This window comes from Hypanus sabinus, chromosome 1, assembly GCF_030144855.1.
Source record: "Hypanus sabinus isolate sHypSab1 chromosome 1, sHypSab1.hap1, whole genome shotgun sequence".
Taxonomy (NCBI): domain Eukaryota; kingdom Metazoa; phylum Chordata; class Chondrichthyes; order Myliobatiformes; family Dasyatidae; genus Hypanus; species Hypanus sabinus.
In genome coordinates, this window is record NC_082706.1 from 106,871,384 (window position 1) to 106,892,303 (window position 20,920).

Consider the following 20,920-nt stretch of genomic DNA (forward strand, 5'->3'; position numbering starts at 1 on the left):
TATGTGTGCATGGGTTTCCTCCACGTGCTCCGGCTTCCACCCCCAGGCCAAAGGTGTATCAGTCAGTAAGTTAATTGGTCGTTGTGTATTGCCCTGTTTAGGGTTAAATAGGTAAATTGCTAGATGGTGGAGCCTGTTCCATGCTGTATTTCAAAATAAGTAAAAATATATACAATGAAAGTGAAAATGTTTTCAGAAAGAGTAAAGAGAGTTGGATCTGTTCTATAAGCCAACCACAAGTGAGAAGGAATGGAGCAGGAAAATTAGAGAAATGAAAAAGCAAGTTTTAATGGGTGGCTTTATTAAAAAGGGTGAAGAGTTTATAAATTGTATTGAGGGTAAATAATGTGTTCAGGATAATTTTCCAGCGCAGTATGTTTTTGGTAGAACAAGGAAGGAGGCATTTCTGGATCTGGTTCGAGGGAGTGAGAGAGATCAAGTGCCCTGTTTCAGCACAGGAACATTTAGACGATAACAATCATTGCATTATATTTTTTGGTGAGTTATGAAAAAGGAAAAGAGGTGGTCCAAAATAAAAAAATAATTGGAGGAAGACTAATTTCAATTGAATGAGAGACCAAACTATAACAAAACATTGCCTTTAAGAAGGAGATGGTTTGGAAATAGTTGAAGGTCATTCCCATGAGAAAAAAGGTAAAACAAACAAATCCAAAGCTCCTTGGATGATGTGGTAAGTAGTTGTTCGGATGAGAGGTAGGTGAATCATGTACTTCCCCTGGGATTGGTGTCTATATTAGAGACTTAGACATGTGGAATCAAACCACATTTGCAGATGGTATGGCATTACGTACTATGAAAAGAATGATAGATTGCAGCAGGATATAGACAGACAATTGAAGTGGATAGAGGCGTGGTAAATGATGTTTAATGTGAAGAAATTATAGGTGATGCTTTTACATTGAGAATGAGAAGGGGCAATATAGAATCAGAGTTAACCATCACAGAAACATACCCATCAGCCCAATTTGCCCATGCTCACTAAGGTGCCTTCCTTAGCTAGTCAGTGTACTTGCATCTGGCCCTTTAAACCTTTCATATCCAAATGTATTGTAGACTTCATAATTGTACACACTTAACATTTACACTGGCTCCTTGTTCTATGTTCTATGAAGCCTCTGCCCTTCAAGTCCCCTCCAACTCTTTCCCCTCTCACCTTAAACCAAAGGTTCCCAACCTGGAGTCTGCATACCTCTTTCTTAATGGTATTGGTCCATGGCATGAAAAAAGGTTGCGAATTGCTGCCTTAAACCCACACTCTCCAGTTTTAAACCTCCCTACTCTGGGGAAAAGGACTATAAGTATACATCTTATCTATTCCCTTCATGATTGTAGAAATGTCTTTAAGGCCACACCTCAGTCTCCTTCACTCTAGTGAAAGCAGTTCCAGTGTACCAGCCATAACCCAAGCTCTCCACTTCTGGCAATATCCCAGTGAAATTCTCCTGCACCCTCTCCAGCTTAATCACATGCTCACTGTAGTATGGCTATCAGAACTGTACATAAAATAATAGATATTAAGGAGGTGCAGGAACAATGGGAATTTCACTATGTGTGCATAAATCACTGGAAGTGGCAGGACAGGTTGAGAAAGCATTAATAAAGCACTCACAATTCTGGACTTTATCGGTAGAGTCATATAAAGGTAGATAAGAACATATACCATAAAAACAAAGATTAAAAAGTAGAAAATCCACACTGAACCTTTATAAAACAGCACCTGAAGTAATATGTTCATTTTTGGCTGCTTTCATTACGGGGAGGATGAAAACCCACAGGAGAGGGTCTTAGAGTCATACAGTACAGACACTAGCCCTTTGGCCCAACTGGTCCATGCTGATCAAGATTCCAATCTAAGTCGGTCCCATTTAGCTATGTTTGGCCCATAAGCTTCTAAACCTTTCTAGGGAAGGTCCTGAAAAAATTGTGGGAATGGGTGATGGACTAAAGGACTTCACTAAAAAGGATAAATTTGAAAATCTGGGTCTACTTTTGTTGGATCAAGAATGAATGGTTACATGCGTAAAATAAAAGTAGAAGATTGATCTTTTAACACTAGTGATGCCCCACAACAGTTTGTGCTTGGGCCCTCGCTGGTAATGCCTGAATAAACTGGATGTGAATATGAGAGGCATGATCATTGTTAGCAGATGGCATAAAGATCGGTGGAGTTGTTGATAGTGTGGAAAGTTGTCTCAGGCTGAACAGAGATATTAGTGTGTTTGTGGAATGGACTGAAAAATAGCAGATGGTGTTTAATCAACTCTCATAAAATCCATGTACAGATAAATCTGAGTTGATGCATTTTGGAAGCACCAGTGAGGCTAGGATACACATCATCAATGGTAGAACATTAGGGAGTATTGACAAACAGAAAGACCTTGAAGTACAAGTCCATGTATCTTTGAAGATGGCAATGCAGGTAGATAACGTGGAGAGGAAGGGACATGGGATACTGGTCTTCATTATTTGGGGCACTGAATACAGAAGTAAGGAGGCTAAACATCAAATCTATAAAACCTTGGTTAGACCTGAGCAGGAGAACTGCTTGCTGTCTGATTACCAAGATGTGGGAAGGATGTTTCTGTGCCATTTGACTCTGATTCAATGAGGACACCTTTATTCCCAGCTGTTGTTAACATCTGAAATGCACTGTCTTTAGATGTAGTGGTAGAAAGTCCAATGTGGCCTTTTAGGGAAAAATGGATATGTATGTATGTTGGAGAAGAATGTGCAAGGCCATAGGGAATGGACTGGTCTGTGGAACTAGAAATTTGTTCTGTTAGAAGGCGAGTACTGACATATTGGCCTAAATTGCTTCTTTCTAGGTTGTATCCATTCTTTGATCATGCAGCAGAGTTGACCAAAGGAGCCAAATTACTCCCTTTTTATGTTCTTACATTTTAGTCATATTGGAATTGGAATTAGTTTATTATTGTCACATGCACTGAAATAGAGAGAAAAAAACTTGTATATGGTGTTAATTTAGTTGGAAAAAATACCCATAACACACCTTAACTATCTTCTGTGCTGGAGAATTCCACAGAGTGACCACTCTATGGAGAGGAAATGTCTCCTTTCTCAATTTGAAATGGTCTGCCCCATATACTTAGACTGATCACTAGTTCCATTCTTCCCCACCATCAAGAACATCTTTCCTGCATCAAATCTGTCCAGTGATGTTAGGGTTTTAAAAGTTGCACTGAAATCTCCTCTCATTTTTCTAACCTTGGGCAAATACAACTCAAACCAATCTCTTTTTATATGTTAGCTCTGCCATCCCAGAATTGTTCTGGCAAATCCTAGTTGCAGGCCCTCATTCTTCAAGATTGCATACGGTATTCTGGGTATAGTGCCACCAAGGTCTGTTTAATCTTATTAAGGTATCCTTCATCCTGTACACTTCCTTTTGCTTTGAAGCCTAGTATATCATTTGCCACCTTAACTTCCTACTGAATCTAATTACTTACTTAATCAACTGGTGTACAGGGTCTCACTGCACCCCTCCCCTCTGATATCTTATCACTAAAGTAGTAGAGTTATGGAGTCACAGAAACAGGACCTTTCAGTCCAACTTGCCTGCACCTGTAATATCTATCTGTTTTAATCCCATTTGGCTGAATTAGGCAATATCCCACTACACCTAACTAAGTACCTGCCTTTTAAACATTGTAATTTTATCTCCTTCTAGGTATCCTCTGGCAGCATGCTCCAGATAATCAGAATCAGGTTTAATATCACTGGTATATGTTATGAAATTGTTGTTATGTGGGAGCAGTACATTGCAATACATAATAAAAACTGTAAATTACAGTAAGTATACAGTGTAATTATATTTTCTTTAAATTTAAATTAAATAAGTAGTGCAAGAAGGGGAAAAAGTAGTGGGCTAGTGTTCATGGGTTCAATGCCCATTCAGAAATTTGATGACAGAGGGAAAGAAGCTAGTCCTGAATTATTGAGTGTGTGCCTTCAGGCTCCTGTACCTCCTCTCTGAAGGTAGCAATGTGCAGAGGGCATGTCCTGGGTGATGGGAATCCTTAACGATGGATGCTGCCTTTTTTGAGGCATCACTCCTAGAAAATGTTCTGGATGTTAGCAAGGCTAGATGGAGCTGACTGCATTTACAACTTTCTGTAGCTTATTTGAATCTGTGCAGCGCTTCCCCCCACCCCATACTAGATGGTGATGCAGCCTGTTAGGATGCTCTGTATGGTACACCTGTAGAAATTTGTAAGAGTCTTTGGCGACATGCCAATTCTCCTCAAACTCCTAATAAAATCTAGCCACTGTCATGCCTTCTTAGTAACTGCATCGAGATGTTAAGCCCAGGATAGATCCTCAGAGATATTGACCCAAGAACTACAAATTGCTCACCCTTTCCACTTCTGGTCCCTCAATGAGGACTGGTGTGCTCCCTCATCTTACCCTACCACAATCAATTCTTTGGTCTTGCTGACATTGAGTGCAAAGTTGTTGCTGCCATGCCACTCAACCAACAGATACATCTCACTCATATAAGCCTCCTTGTCACCATCTAAAATTCTGCCAACAATAGTTGAGCTGTGCCTAGCCACACAGACATGGGTGCAGAGAGAGTAGAGCAGCGGGCTGATCACACATCCTTGAGATGAGCATTGTTAATTATCAGCCAGGTGGGGAGATATTATTTCGGATCCGCACAGACTGTGGTATTCCATTGAGGAAGTAGACGATCCAGTTGCAGAGGCAGATACAGGGTCCCAGATTTTGGAGCTTTTTGATCAGAACTGTAGGACCTGTAGTCAGCTCACTGACCCTGTGTGTAGAGAAACTTACCATTAGATTTACCTGGAATTTTCTCCCCTTTCATCTTAAACTCTTTAATGTTAGACTCCCCCCGCCCCCGCCCCCGCCCCCGCCTCAGGAAAAGCTCTCGGACTACCTTATCCATGTTCATCTTTTATGGTAGATTTCATTTAGGAATGTATCTTGAAACCCCCTGTTGTAAGAATTTAAGATTGATTTTACCCAATCCAAATTTCTCAACTTTGAATCCTAAAGTTGGATTGCTGCATCAGACATAGGCTACATTTTTTAGCGGTATAATATTTACATCTGCATCATAGGTCAATAAAATTTAAGAGCACTGAAAGCAGATAGAAATTATGTTAAAAAGACAAGTTTTTAAAACGCCATTCTGTGGCTCACCAGACGCCGGACGGATTGGCATAATTTCCACGGGCGTGTTTTCAGTTAACCTGATAGCTCCCGAGGGTCCCGAGTTGACGGCAGGCAGTCCTTTCACGCACTGTCAAGTTCACCGCTAGCCTTCAATTGGTTGCTCCACTTAATTGCAAGCGGGGTACCTGAACCGATGTGTTTTTTTAACTTTAACACAAGACGGTATATATACCGTGTTAGAGCTGGTAAGTTGATCGGCGCTTTGCAAGATGTTACCAGTGATGGCTGCAATCTGCCTTTGGCTTGGTACCCGAGTCTTCGTGCAGGGAGCTCTTTGCGAGCCGATTAAGATCCCGATGTGCAAAGCAATGCCCTGGAATATCACGCGAATGCCCAACCATCTACACCACAGCACCCAGGAGAATGCTATTCTGGCTATAGAGCAATACGAGGATTTAGTGGACACCAGATGCAGTCCAGTGCTGCGCTTCTTTCTCTGCGCAATGTACGCGCCCATCTGCACTTTTGAATTCCTGCACGATCCCATCAAACCATGTAAATCCGTTTGCCAACGTGCAAGAAATGGTTGCGAGCCTATTCTGAAAAGGTACAACCACAGCTGGCCCGAGAGTCTGGCATGCAGCGACCTACCCGTGTACGACCGAGGGGTCTGCATCGCTCCCGAGGCAATTGTCACCGATTTATCCCAGGGTGAGATATCAAATGTTCGTGGTTTTTAGTGAAGATCTTAGTAAATACTGTACTTAAAACAGAATATCTACACCCCATCAATAACATATTAAATTCTGGTTCTCTTCCCACTTAAAACGTGAAAATGTTATTTCAAATAAAACCCAAGTAAAAAGAAAATGTTACAATTTCCATCAGAAAGAATCGTGATTACTTTTTACTAGTATTCGTTAATTACAAATATCACAGGTGCGCCAAGGTTTTATTGTACCTTGTGTTTAACTAAATGTGGAGACGGCAATGCATGTAATAAGTTCAACCTTGCGCTCTTATTTCCGCCCCCAGATGCAAAGTGGATGGAATTCACCCGAGATGTGGTCGTCCCGAAAGCTTCTGAGTGTAAGAGTTGGAATTCAAGTGAGTGCTCGGAAATTGGAGCCTTTATCCGGCCTGCTTGTGTAATGGTGGTATCGCTTCGCGTGGTCTTTATTCCAGAGAGAGTGAGGGAAAAAACACAAGTTTTTTTTTAATTGAGGGCATTTCACCTCTTTGATCCATCGGAGGGGTTCGTGGCGAACTGTTTCAATTATTGTAAAAAATGGACCGTTGATCGATCATGGACGCTGGTTATATCCGGAAAGGAAGAGGCAGATATGATTTGTAGCAGAATCGAGTACCATTAGTGAATAGGGTTCAGGCAGACAAACTTCAGTCCTTCGCCACATCCCCGTGGAGCTCTTCGTGTGTACTAGTGAACTGCAAGCGTTGTGACTATTCAGATGTGAGAAGAGCGAATCCATCTACTATATCACTCTAACTCGTTTTATTTTATGGGGGGGGGAGTTCTAAAACAAAATCAATCATACATACTGCAGTATGTATAAAAAGATTTCACAGATTTAGAACATTTTGGTTTACACGAGAATCGTTAGATATTTCCACATGCCCCTCTGTTTCACTGTGCCTCTATAAAGTACAACAACCATTTATTAGAAACATAGAAAATCTACAGCAGAATACAGTCCATTCGGCCCATGATGCTGTGCCTAACACGTACTTACTTCAGAAATTACCTAGGGTTACACATAGCCCTCTATTTTTCTAAGCTCCATGTACCTATTCAGGAGTCTCTTAAAGGACCCTATCCTATTGGTCCCCTGTCCTGTTTAAACTACACGGATACAATATTTCCTATTCCTTTTCCATTATTGGTTCTGACAGTGCAGTTGTTTAATGCTAGCACCTTATTATTTATATATCTTCAGCATTAAATTGTTCCCTTTAATTATAATAAGTTTCTATTTTTAACAGATCGGTGTAAATGTAGAAAAGTTAAACCAACACTAAAAGTGTACTTGGGCAAGAATTATAACTATGGTAAGTGATGGTTACTTCTATCAGGTAGTATTTTGTTGTAAAATCTACCATAGCAGAATTCCTACTGCTGAAGTTTCTTTTAAACAAACACAGCTTCTAGATCTTAAAGTCTGTAACTGCATTTACAATTGGCAGCAGTCCTGGTTCTTGTTTGATTGCAGAGATGCATCGTTACGTTTTATAATTTCAGAAGCTGGAAACTGAGCACCTTCATAAACTCTCAAGCACTTATCCCAATTAGCACACACACGTGGCACTTAGTATTGACTAATCAGATTTGAACTGAACATAACTTGTGTTTTGTAACTTCAACAGTAAGCATTTATTTCTTTAGTCCAGTGAAATTCACCCCAAAAGACTGAAGATCTTTACTATAGATTCTCCCTAACTCTTTTGGTAAAACCTCAGCCCAAATCCAAGGTTTAAATATAGAGCATAGACTATACACAGTATAGCAGAGGAACTATACCTCCTTCAGCCCACAGTGTAATACCAAACTAATTAAATGTGTAACTAATCCCTTCTGCCTGCTCGGTACTCATATCCCTTCATTCCCAGCATATTCATGCGCCTTTAACAGCCTCTTAAATGCCTGCACTGCTATGCAATGTAATTCAAGCAATGCATTCCAAGAACCCACCACTGTCTGTGTTTTTTTAGAACTCCTTTGAACTCCCCTCCCTCCTTTTTCTATTCCCCATTCTGGTTACCCTCACATTACTTCTCCTCCTCCTTCTGGTGCCTCTCCTTCCATTTCTCTGATGGTTCTCTATTCTCTTCTGTCAAATTCCTGCTTCATCAGCCCTTTACCTCTTACACCCATCACCTCCCAGTTTTTTTTTACTTCATTCCCCCCTGCCTCACCCACACACCCACCTTCCCCCATATTTGGTCTCACCTATCATTTGCCAGCTTGTAACCCTCCCCCCTTCCATCTTGTTATTCTGCCTTTTCCCCCTTTCTTTCCAGTCCTGGTGAAGGGTCTGAGCCCAAAACATCAACTGTTTATTCTATTCCATAGAGGCTGCCTGAACTGTTGAGTTCCTCCAACATTTTACACATGTTGTTCAAGATTTCCAGCATTTGCAGAATCGCTTGTATTTAGGTAAATTCTTTTCTTTAACTCCCCTCCAGTATTTTTCTCGATCTATGTCCCCTCATTATTGACTTCTCTCCAAGAGGCAATGGACATCCCAGCTTAATGGTATCTCATTTGCTCATAATTTTACACCTCACTTAATATTTCATCTAGGTGACTTTTCATTCTAACTAAAATTATTCAGCCCAGGTAATATCAGTTTAATTCTCTGCACCCACTTTACAATGGCCTGTACTGTATGTGATAGATTTTAATCCAATTCCAGTGTGATTTTGCTGAGTTTGTGTTGTGCTCCTTGGCAATGAATATTCTATATACCTTCTTAAGCACCTTATCAACCTGTCCTGTCACCTTGGGATTCCATGGAAATACAGTCTAGCATCCCACTATTTTTTTTACTTTTTAAGATTATATCATTCATTGTGGATTCCCTAGACCTGCTTGCTCTCCCCTACTGCATCATGTCACATTTTCCAGAATGATTTCCACTTTGCACTTCTGTGCTCTCTAAGCTTAAACATTTCTGTGTTTATGCAGTCCAGAACTATATTACCCTCCACCATCCATTCTGCCGATTTTACAAACTACTTAATTGTCCCTACATTTATGATCAAATCATACCTCAAAAGCAAGGAACCCACTACATTCAGCCTTTCATTAATTAAAACCGTTGACCACTACCCCCTTCTTTTTCACACTGGGCGATCCTTTAATCATTTTCCCTCTATCCAATAAAGTGTATTCTTTCCAAGTGAATCCATCATGTGGTACTTCATCAAATAGCTTCCTGAAAGCCATATAGACAGTATAAAATGCTAATTCCCAATTGACCCTCTTTTTTTATTTCCTCAAAAGATTCTGTCATTAGTCCTTCTACATTTCCATGCTGATTATCCTGCTTCTAATAAATTCTGATTTTTATTGTTACTCAGAATTATTTTTCCAGTAGGTTGTCCACCACCAGTGTTAAGCTGTTATCCAATACTTAAATTTTTTTTGGCAAGTGAAATCAAGGACCATATTTACTTGCTCTAATTTTTTTTTTGAACAATGGTACCATATCAACAATCTTCCAGTTTGTTAGCATTATGCCTATTACCAGATAGAGTGGGGAAAATCATGATAGAAGTCTGTTCTACTCCAAATGTTTAACCAAGAGTGCAGATTTATCCATTATTAAAGATAAATGCAGAGACATTGTCTATTAAGGGATTTAGTATCCTTATTAAATATACTAAACTCCTTTATGAACCATGTCTCTGTGTTTATCATATCTAATTAATAGTTTTCATCTTTAGTATCAATGATCTGCATCATTCCACTCTTCCCCATTAATCCTTCTTAGAATATTGTATGTCTCCAAAATAAAAACCTCCTCATTCTTCTAGAATCTGGTACATGTAGGTGAACTTGCTCATTTGTTCTTCAAAACCAACCTACCACTGTCTCCCAGAAATCAATTTTGTTAGTTATGATGTAGAGTCTCCAGACATGGAGACCTTAACTGCTCACACATGCACACGCATGCGCACGCAAAATGGTCTCATCAAAGCACTGAAAATGAACTAGTCTGGATTAGGCATTAGTATGACCAGTTGAAAAGATGCATCTGAAAATTGCTATGCAATAATTTTCTCAGTTTTGGTTGTGCACATGAGATGTGCATGCTGTTTACCAGATTTTAACAACATTTTCACCTTTGGTATTCAAATACACATGGTACGTTCAGGTACAGTAGCTGGTACTGCTGCCTGAATGTTCCAATGACCAAGTATGATCGTAATGTCTAGTGGAGTCTTATTTTCTGCCTGCCAATGCATAGGTTCCCCAGGTGCTCTGATTTCCTCCCATATCCCAAAGGCATGCTGACTGAATGGCAAGTTGGCTACCTGCAATTACTCTTAGTGTAGCTGGGTGGTAGGCAAATCAGAGTGCATTTAATGAATGTATGAGATAGAGATGATGCAAAAAAATAAGTGGGAGAATGGGATTGATGGAAGACCATAAATGATGTAAATCAAGTATAAATATGAGAAATGGGGGTTGTACAGAGCAGCATTTACTCTGCTTTGTTTGATGTTTTATTCAAATCAGAACACCAAAATCCGTACATTGTTGGAACATCCATTTTCACACATTTTAATTGCACTTTTAAAATGAGAATTTTTCAATTGGTTATAAGATTGGTGCAGAATTAGACCATGCAGTCTATTGAGTCTGTCCCACCCCATTCTGCTGGTTTCTCCCCATTATCTTTCTCCCCATTATCTTTCTCCCCCTTACCAATCAGGAACCTCTGCCTCAAATACACCCAATGACTTGGTGTCTGCAGCAAGAGTTCCACAGATTCACTATCTTCCAGGCTGAATAAATTCCTCCTCTCTTTTAGTTTTAAAGGGCTGCTCTTCTATTGTGAGGCTGTGCCCTCTGATCCTAGACTCTCCTACTAATGGAAACATCCTCTCCTCATCCTCTCCACAATGTAAAATTTGTGCTGGTGGAGTATTGAATTGTTAGAGGAATTTTTTCAGGAAGTATTCTTCGGATTCTTCAAATGGAGAGAAAAAATAACTTATATTAGTTTTGGCGGACTTCAAATCTAAAAAGTATTATTTTAACAGTCTTTTAATCCATTATAGCCAAGTATTTAAAATTGTAGAAGATAATAGTTTATTGTGATATATAAAAAAATGAAAGCTAATTATTAGAGCCTTTTAATTTGATAGCTATATTATCAAAATGTTTTCAGAATAATTGTTGCTATATTAAAGATTTCATAAAGATTAAGGTCAACATGAGATTAGAATAAAGGTTATAATTGAGGTTGAATGAAATTGCCTCCTGAAATTAAGCAATTTAAATTGCTTAAGTGTTACTGAACAGACTTTGAGTCGTGATTTCCTGAACACAACATATCAATGATTTGGAAAGTAATTCCTGAGTTTTCCTTTGTCTTTTTATTTTCACCTAAGTTATTCGGGCCAAAGGAAAAGAAGTGAGCAGAAGTGGCTGTAATGAAATCATTACAGTGGTGGAGGTGATAGAGACTTTCAAATCATCAACACCTATCCTGCAACCTTACGTAACCCTCCTCACCAATTCTTCATGCTTGTGTCCTCAGCTGCCACCCAATCAGGACTCGCTCATCATGTGCTATGTTCTCCACTCACGGTAAGTGGTATTGGTCTTTGATGAAACTTCACATGCTTGGAATGAAGATTGTCTGCTGATTGACCAGACAATCAGCACCTTTGTAACAGACTTTGTAACTTTGTAACATAGTTTTAAACAGATTGATTTTCAGAGTAATAACATTTGAAAATAGCTCTCTTTTAGACTACAATTCAACATATGTAACATCATGGGAAGGCCAAGTTGAATGATAATGGAACTGGATTGTTTTGTATTATTTATATTACTTGTATACTTAATCATTATAGAACTTCCAAATTTTACTCTGCATTGGCTATGATATCATGGAATAAAATTTAGAGACTGTAAGAGTGATCCATACTGTTTGTGAGTAGCACTGTTAAATAACAGATTTGATTACTCTTAAGATTCTTCATATTTAAGATGCATCAAGCTTACATAACTTTTCATTTTACACATGGATATTATACATCTGGGACATCAAATTCTGACAGGATGTATACAGCAAATAGCAGGGACCAGGAGTGTTAACGTGTAGGATACAAGTTCATAGCTCTCTGAAAATGTTGACGGGTATAGATGGTTAGTCTTTCTCATGAGTGGGGGAGCCTAAGACTAAAGGCATGAGTTTAAAATGAAAAGGCAAAAACTTAATTGAGATTTGAGGATCAGGTTTATGGCATAGAGAGTGATGGTGCTGCAAAATGAGTTGCCAGAGGAAGTGGTAAAGACAGATACTATTTAAAAAGTTTAACAGGTATTTGGTCAGTTACTTAGATATGAAAGGGGTGTTACAGGCCTAGCACAGACAAATGGAATCAGTACAGATGGACTTCACTATCTGCACGGATGAGTTGGCAAAGACCATTACTGTGCTGTACAATGTTATCCCCAACTTCGACATTTAGGATCAACACTAACGTTTTGCATATTTTGAATTTTCATTTGTGTTTGTCTGGAGGGTTAGTTAAATAACAAGTCAAAATAAAAGTAGGAGTAAGAAGATCAGAAGGGTTACACCATTGAAAAAAGACAAGCTCATTGAGCTTGTATCTGCTCCTTGCAAGAGCAATGCATCTAGTCCCAATACCCAGCCTCTCATAGAAACATAGAAAACCTACAGCTCAATACAGGCCCTTTGGCCCACAAAGTTGTGCCGAACATGTCCCTACCTTAGAAATTACTAGGGTTACCAATAGCCCTCTATTTTTCTCAGCTCCATGTACCTATCCAAAAGTCTCTTAAAAGATCCTATTGCCTCTGCCTCCACCACCTTTGCCGGCAGCCCATTCCACGCATTCACCACTCCTGACATCTTACCCCTGATATCTCCTCTGTACCTACTCCCAAGCACCTTAAACCTGTGCTCTCTCCTCAAGCTATACAAATCCTTTCCTTGCACGCACATTCCAGCTCCTGTTTGAACATTATAATTGAACTTTCCTCCAGTACTACTACTGAAAATGGATTATTAAGGACCCCCAGCACCCAGTGCATGCCCTTGTATCACTGTTACCATCAGGTAGGAGGTACAGAAGCCTGAAGGCACACACTCAGCAATTCAGGAACAGCTTCTTCCCCTCTGCCATCCAATTCCTAGATGGACATTGAACCTTTGGGCACTACCTCACTTTTTTTAATACATAGTATTTCTGTTTTTTTGCATGATTTTAATCTATTCAATATACATATACTGTATAAAGTATACTGAATCAGATTTATTTATTATTCTTTTCTTCTATGTTATGTATTGCGTTGAACCGCGGCTACCAAGCTAATAAATTTCACGTCACATGCCGGTGATATTAAATCTGATTCTGATTGTCCCTTTTCATTCTTCCTGGCAAATTTCAGGTCATGTCAATCAATTACAATAAACCTGATTCTGATTCGAAACTCTGGATTTCTGAGAACTAACTTTAATCCCCTGTCAGTTCCTTCTGCCAATCTGCCAATATCTTCTTGAAATCCATTCACTGCACCACCCAACTTTGTGTCTTCAAATGCTTTGTTCTGTCCTTAGTTCAGTCATTGTGCTGTGTCACCTTTATGATGCAAGTAAGTGGTGTTGAGATAAATAGGTTATTTTTGTTTTTATGTATTATTTTCTTATTTCAATCAATCCCTAAGGCAAGAGGGATAAATCAGAAAAATTGTAGGCCAGTGTACATCAGTGGTAGGGAAATTATTGGAGAAAATTCTTAGGATTTGCTTGCATTTGGAAAAGCATAAACATGTCGGGGATTGTTGGCATGACTTTGAATGGGAATGGGAGAGGTCATGTCTCACAAATCTGTGAGTTTTTTGAGGAAAGGATTAATATAATTAATCATGGTATTGTGTTATAGTGACATAGTAAGTGTGTTATAGTGGATGCTGCTTACATTGAATTTGATAAAGCATTTGACAAGTTCCCTCATGATAGGTTGATTCAGAAAATTAAGATTCATGGATCCAAAGTGAGTTTGTAAAATGGATACAAGATTATCCTGGCCACAGAAGGTGGATGGTATTTGTGGAGGGGTGTTATTCTGACTGGAGGTCTGCGAGCAGTAGTTTTTCACATGTATCAGTCCTGGGACCTCTGTTGTTTATGATATACAGATGACCCTGTTCAACAGCCATTTAGGGTACAGAAGTTTGCTCTTACAGAATCCACAAAACCACTATCCAAAAACATGAGATGGGGAATGAAATTCACTTCTACAGAAATTCTGAGAGAAAAATAAATGTTTTAAAACTCCTGTTTCTTGTCACGTTATTGTATATATGGAATATTCTGCAAACCTGTTTACGGCCACATTGTCATGTAAAAGAGAGGGATTTATGTCATTGTGTGTTTATTTGGACAATCTGCTTTCAATGTTGTGCAATGAGATGAGACTGTGAAGCTTGTATCAGACTAAGTATGAAATGCTGAAATAGTGCATTGACATATTAAAAATGAGCTTTATTGATGTAGATAGTTGATTATAGGGCATAGAAGAGTATGGTGCAGGTCTTTTGGTCCACAATACCTGTGCCAAGAATGGTTAATGATTAAGAGTGTTGTAGTGATGTTAAGCTGTAAGTACGATTGTTTGGTGGAAATATGCAAGAAAATGGGAGCAGGGGTCAGGCCACCAGGCTCTACAAGTCCATCCTACCCTTCAATATGATCATGGCAGATTTAGTCCAGGCCTGAGCTCTTCTTCTGTGCCAGGGTCCCATAACTTTTAATCCTAACACCACTTTAATGAACTAATGTCTACTATTCCCTGGGACAGAAAATTCTAGCTATTACCTACCCTCTGCAGGAAAAGATTTCTGTGCACCACTCTTTTAAATGACCAACCTCTTCTACCTTGAATCCATGTCTCCTTGGTCAAGATTCTCTCGATAACTTCTGGCCAGTGGGTGGTTCTTAGAAGTGAGATGGGGGGGTTCAAGGAGAGAAAAATCCCATTAGAGTGAAGGGCTAGACTGGAAGGTGAGACAGTTGGCTGTCTACTGGCCCTGGCAAAGATTTTGAGTCCATCATTTGTGCAGTCAAAGCAATACCAGATGTGTAAAACCATTGTCTGAGAACTGTGTGTTAACACTGCATCCTCTGTCAGGTATGAAGGGCATGAATTGTTTTTTGTGAGCTTCCTGAAAAAGAGATCTAACCTTCAGGTGGGAACAAGAAAAGCACCATAGTATAAATTACTGCATGAAATTAGCTTTCAGAGTGTAGTGAGCACTGCCAGCAGCAGCCCTCTATTGTTGGGCTCCCCTGGCGCATAATATTCTTACATTTGTAATGATAGTGGACTATTCCAGATGGCTGTTTGGATTAAAATGCTGTCCTAACATACAAATAGGATTCCTCCCTCAGCAACATTATGCAGTGTTGTTACAAAGAATGCTATTCTCAAGTTAGCAATTACACTGACAGATAATCAAACATCAGGTCTTTCTATTTGAGAACTGGGTATCATCATGAAGTGCAAACACGAGGAAATCTGCAGATGCTGGAAATTCAAACAACATACACAAAATGCTGGTGGAACACACAGCAGGCCAGGCAGCATCTATAAGGAGAAGCACTGTCGATGTTTCGGGCTGAGTATGTCGACAGTGCTTCTCCTTATAGATGCTGCCTGGCCTGCTGTGTTCCACCAGCATTTTGTGTGTGTTATCATCATGAAGTCATTGTTCTTTGAAGAATCATACAAGGGTGGTAATAGGAATTTCTGTCTTTAGCATGTTGTTGCACAGTTCAGATATTTTGTTCCTCTCACAAAGGTTATGCCCTAGGCTGAGAGTGATGACTAAACAATGAATTCAGGTCTGTAACTGAATACACTAATGGCGGGGGAGGGGGATGAAACTGAGAGGTGGAAATGGTAAAGGGCTGAAGAAGAAGGAATCTGATTGGAAAGGAGAGTGGACCATGGGGAAAGGGAAGGAGGAGGGGCACCATGGGTTGGTGAGAAGCTGTTGAGGAGAAGAGAAGAGGTGAGGGGAAGCCGGAGTGGGGAACAGAAGAAGAGGGAAGGGAGAAAGTTGCCAGAAGTTAGAGAAATCAATGTTCATGCCATCAGGTTACAGGCTACCCAAACAGAGCAAAAGGAGTAATAACTGATGGCAATATTGCACTAGTGCTGGAACATGGTAAAGATATCCTACAAGATACAGTTATGCAGCTATTCCTGTTCACAGAAATCAGAGATGATTTAATATTACTTCCTAAGGAAGTTGCACTGAGATTTGTAATGAAACCAAAATAGGAGGTACAGTAAGTAAATCGAAAGAACAAAGGAAATCATTATCAAAAAATGTTTTAGTCACTCTGGGCATCTCATTGTTGCTTTTCTTTTCATTTCCATCCCTCTCCCAAGGCATTGAAAAATGATCAAATTTGTGAAAGGCCACTCTGTCTAAACATTTGGTGACATCTAAATTGATTATTGTACATAACTTTCACTTATTTTGTGAATTAAAAAATGTCAAATCTCTTGAGAGATTCTGGAATACTTACTTTCCACAGAATATTATGCAGTGTTCTTAATGCTTTATTTCTGATTTTTCATAGACTGATGCTCTTTAATGGCTGTTTAGTTGAAAAATGGAGAGATCAATGGGTGAAACGGTTCAAGGTAAGGTACAAGTACCAAAAGAGTTCCAGAAGTAGAAATTAATTACTTTTCAATACTAGTTATAATAATGTGTGCCGTCCTGTCAGTATTAAAGCACTGTATTGTATAAAATCTACACGGATTGCAGAACACTTCTATGGATAGTATCATATGACATAGGACCAGAATTAGGACATTCTGTCCATTGACTCTGCTCCGCCATTTTATCATGACTGAAATTTTTTTTCCTTCATCAGCTTGATTCTCCTGTCTCCTTCACTTTGACACCCTTACTAATCAATAACCTACCATCCTCCACTTTAAATGTATCAAGTGATTTGGCCTCCATTGTCATCTGTGGCAATGACTTCCACAGAATCACCACCCTCTGGTTAAAAATATTACTTTCCATCTCTGTTCTAAAGGATGTCCTTCTATTCTGAGACTGTGCCATCTGGTCCTGCCTTTGCTTATCTTCTGCTGAAATCCTCATTTACTCTTCTGTTGCCTTTACATTTGGCTATTTTAACATTTAATTGGCTGGCCTTTCTCATTCTTCTTTTCATAAAATTGGGGGCACTAAAAACTTGCTTCCCATGGCCTCATTGAGATTATCATCTTCACCATGAAGTCCCAAATAAGCAACACCTCATTTAAAGTTTTCCTATTTCTCCATGGCATGCTCCTCCCCTTCTCTGCAGAACTATAACCTTTCAGTACATCTAGTTCCCTCACTTCCAGTTCTCACTCATCCCTGAAATTAATCACTGCACAACTGTTGGCAATGCCTTCAAATGGTCTAGTCCTGGACTCCGGAATTTCCTTCCTAGTCCTTTCTGCCTTTCTACTTTTCATACAACCTTTAAAATCTAAAAGATTCTCATAATGAAAAGTATTAAGCTAGTTCATTTAGTAAAAGTTGCATTTACTACAAAATTCCCAGCTCTATTCCCAAAGAAATATTGTTGACTCTGCACGATTCTTCACCAACAAAGGATTAGCCATTTCCCAGCATCAGAGTTCATTACACAGCAAGGAGGGTTCAGAAGAGCAGGAGGATGCTATCAGTATTAACACAGGAAGGGTGTTAATTAGAAACACAAAATATTAACAATGATTTATTGTCAAATTTTGCAAGGTTTTCTGAAATGTGTAGCACAGACGATGAAGTTGCCTGACAGTTCCGCGTTTGATTCTGTTTTCCGAGCAGTCTGTACAGTTTGTGCATTCCTCCCGTGACTACAAGTGCATGTATTTTCCTACAAGTGCATGTATATTTCATGGTTGCTCTAGATCCCCTCCCCCATATCCCAAAGAACTTAAATTTGAACTTGATATGCTGGTTGGAAGTTTATTTCATTAAATATTCCTTGGTGTATGTCAGTGCTAAGAGAATGCAGATGGGACAAGTTGATAGGTAAAAGAGAGCAAGCACTACAGACAAAAGAAAATGATGTTATTACTCTGTGATTTGCCATGGAACTTGTTAGGACAAATGACTTCCTTTGAGACTGAAAGAACCTTGAGTATAGCCTACCTGACTGAAAGTATCAGAGCCAGAATATCAAAATGTGGTTTTCATTATATCGTAGCACAGTTAAAATTTCAATAGCATGACGTGACACATAAATGTTGCCTGACAGCTGTCAATAAGGATTAAAATGGAAAAATTGTCGCCATATGTTTTAATAACAGTTGGTGTCTCTCTAAAGTTTATGTTATTTTGTTTTGTGTTCCTTAGCACTGGGAACAAAGGTTAAACCAGCAAAGGCAGTTGCGTGTTACTCAAGAAAGAAACAAAAATGCGGGATACCGTAAACAGAGTGGTGGTCCAAAGGTCTCAAAGAATCCAAGCCAAGTTCTTGGCATCCCTGGAAAAACAAACAAAAATAAAAGCAAGAAGGAAACCAAAAAACTATGAACTGGAAAGTTTGTGCACTTGCATTCTGAATATATATTTTGGCTTCAGAAGCATCAGTAAGCTACAGATCACTTCAATCTAAATAATCCTGGCATTTATTACAAAACTGCATTTTGAAATGTGTATATATCATAGCATCATCAACACCATAAAAAAGCTGGAGTTTAATAATTTGCTAATCATAATCATTGGTTCACTGAACAGTGTGGTTGGCACCTATGAATGTCCTGGTATTTCTAATTTCTCATGTTCCAAAACAAGGAAACGTGTCTTTGAAGCATTTCTGACCATCTCATGGTCTTGTGACTGGCTGCCCTGCTACTACTGTTTACTGTATTGCTTGTTCACAATGTGCCCTTTGCAAGTTTATCTCTACATCTGAATTATTTCTTCCATAGCATAGATATATTGTATTACTTATTTAAGATATTATTCTTCCAATGTGTCAGTTTAATGTAGAGAACCAGTAGATAATCAGTAAATGAAATTATTTTTAAAAACTGCAGATGCTGGAAATCTGAAATGGAGCACTACAGCATAGAAACAGGGTTTTTGGCCCATCTACTCTGTGCCTAACCATTAATCTTCCTAGTTCCATTAACCTGCACCCAGACCATAGCCTTCCATACCCCTCCCATACATTTACCTACCCAAACTGCTCCTAAATGTTGAAATTAGCCCTGCATCCACCATTTCCGCTGGCAGCTCATTCCACACTCTCACTGCCCTCTGAGAGCAATAGTTCTCCCTCATGTTCCCCTTTTCACCTTTCACCCTTAATCCATGACCTCTAGTTGTAGTTTTACCCAACCTCAGCAGGGGAAAAAGCCTGCTTACATTTACTCTAACAATACCTCTCATAATTTGGTATACCTCTAAAATCTCCCCCTCCATCTTCTAAATTCAAGGGAATAAGGTCTTAATCTATGCAAATTTTCTCTATAACTTGGGCCCTCAAGCCCTGGCAACATCCTCGTAAACTTTCTCTACACTCTTTCAATCTTATTTACATCTTTCCTGTAGGTAGGTGACTAAAATTGCACACAATACTCCAAATTATGCCTCACCAATGTTTTGCATTATTTCAACATAACAACCCATCTCCTGTATTCACTGTATTGATTTATGAAGGTGACTGTGCCAAAAGCTTTCTTTAGGACCTTATCTACCTCTGTTGCCACTTCCAAGGAATTAAATCTGTATTCTCAGACCACTCTGTTCTACCACACTCCTCAGTGTCCTACTGCTCACCGTGTAAGTTTTACCCTGGTTGGTCCTCCCAAACTGCAACACATCACATTTGTCTGCATTAAATACCATCAGTCATTTTTCAATCTATATTCCAGCTGGTCCAGATCTTGCTGCAAGCTTTGATAGTCTTCCTTACTGTACTCTACACCGCCGATCTTGGTGTCATCCACAAATTTGGTGATCTAGGTTACCACATTATCATCCAGATCATTGATATGGATGAAAATCAACAACAGACCCAGTACCGATCCCTATAGCACTTCACTGGTCACCAGCCTCCAGTCAGAGAGGCAACATCTAGTACCATTATCTGGCTTCTCCCATGAAGCCAATGTCTAATCTAATTTACTATCTTATCTTGAATGCCAAGTGACTAAACCTTCTTGACCAACCTCCCATGTGGGATCTTGTCAAAGGCCTTGCCAACATCCATGTAGACAACATCAACAGCCTTGCCTTGATCATCTTTTCTGGTGACGTCCTCAAAAACTCTGTAAAATTAGTTAGACGTGACTTGCCACACACAAAATCATGTTGACAATCCCTAATTAGTCCCTGTTAATCCAAATACTGTATACTTTAATACCTGTACAATGAACCAGAAATGATTAGAGACCTTGAGGTAATAGAACCGTTAGGGGGAGGTGGCCATATATGATCAAATTCGCCCTGAAATTCGTAAAGTTTGATGTATCAGTAATATAGTGGAATAGAGGGAATTAGAGAGTCCCAAGAGAGGAGTTGGCCAGAGTTGATTGGAAAAGAACACTGTCCGAGATGATGGCAGAGCAGCAATGGCTGCAATTTCTGGAAGCAATTTGAAAAGCACATGATATATACATGCCAAAGAGAAAGAAACATTAAAAGGAAAAATAACACAACTGTGGCTAACAAGAGAAGTCAGACCAACATAAGACCAAAGAGAGGGCATGTAACAGAGCAAAAATTAGTGGGAAGTTATAGGATTGGGAAACTTTTAAAAATGAACATAAGACAACTGAAAAGTCATTAAGAAAGTAAAGATGAAGTATGAAAGTAAGCTAGCCAATAATATTAAAGAGAATGCCAAAAGTTTCTACAGATACGTAAAGTGTGAGAGAGGTAAGAGTGGATATTGGACTGCTGGAAAACAATGCTGGAGAGGTAGTA

The 20,920-nt window shown here is 39.3% G+C and overlaps 1 protein-coding gene across 1 annotated transcript; it reads left to right on the plus strand.

Annotated features, from left to right (window-relative positions):
- Nucleotides 1–5,450: 5,450 nt before the first annotated feature.
- LOC132377768 (secreted frizzled-related protein 4-like) lies at nucleotides 5,451–19,336 on the plus strand. Its single transcript, XM_059944142.1, has 6 exons — nucleotides 5,451–5,892; nucleotides 6,217–6,288; nucleotides 7,183–7,248; nucleotides 11,320–11,518; nucleotides 16,557–16,620; nucleotides 18,341–19,336. The coding sequence occupies exons 1-6, from the start codon at nucleotides 5,451–5,453 to the stop codon at nucleotides 18,518–18,520; spliced, it is 1,023 nt and encodes a 340-aa protein (XP_059800125.1). The 3' UTR covers nucleotides 18,521–19,336.
- Nucleotides 19,337–20,920: the final 1,584 nt, after the last annotated feature.

Excerpts from the sequence above, each read along its gene's own strand:
- LOC132377768 (XM_059944142.1), top strand. The coding sequence starts at position 5,451 with ATGTTACCAGTGATGGCTGCAATCTGCCTTTGGCTTGGTACCCGAGTC. Across the intron at positions 6,289-7,182 it reads GTGTAAGAGTTGGAATTCAA|ATCGGTGTAAATGTAGAAAA; the intron begins GTGAGTGCTCGG and ends TATTTTTAACAG. Across the intron at positions 16,621-18,340 it reads AATGGGTGAAACGGTTCAAG|CACTGGGAACAAAGGTTAAA; the intron begins GTAAGGTACAAG and ends TGTGTTCCTTAG.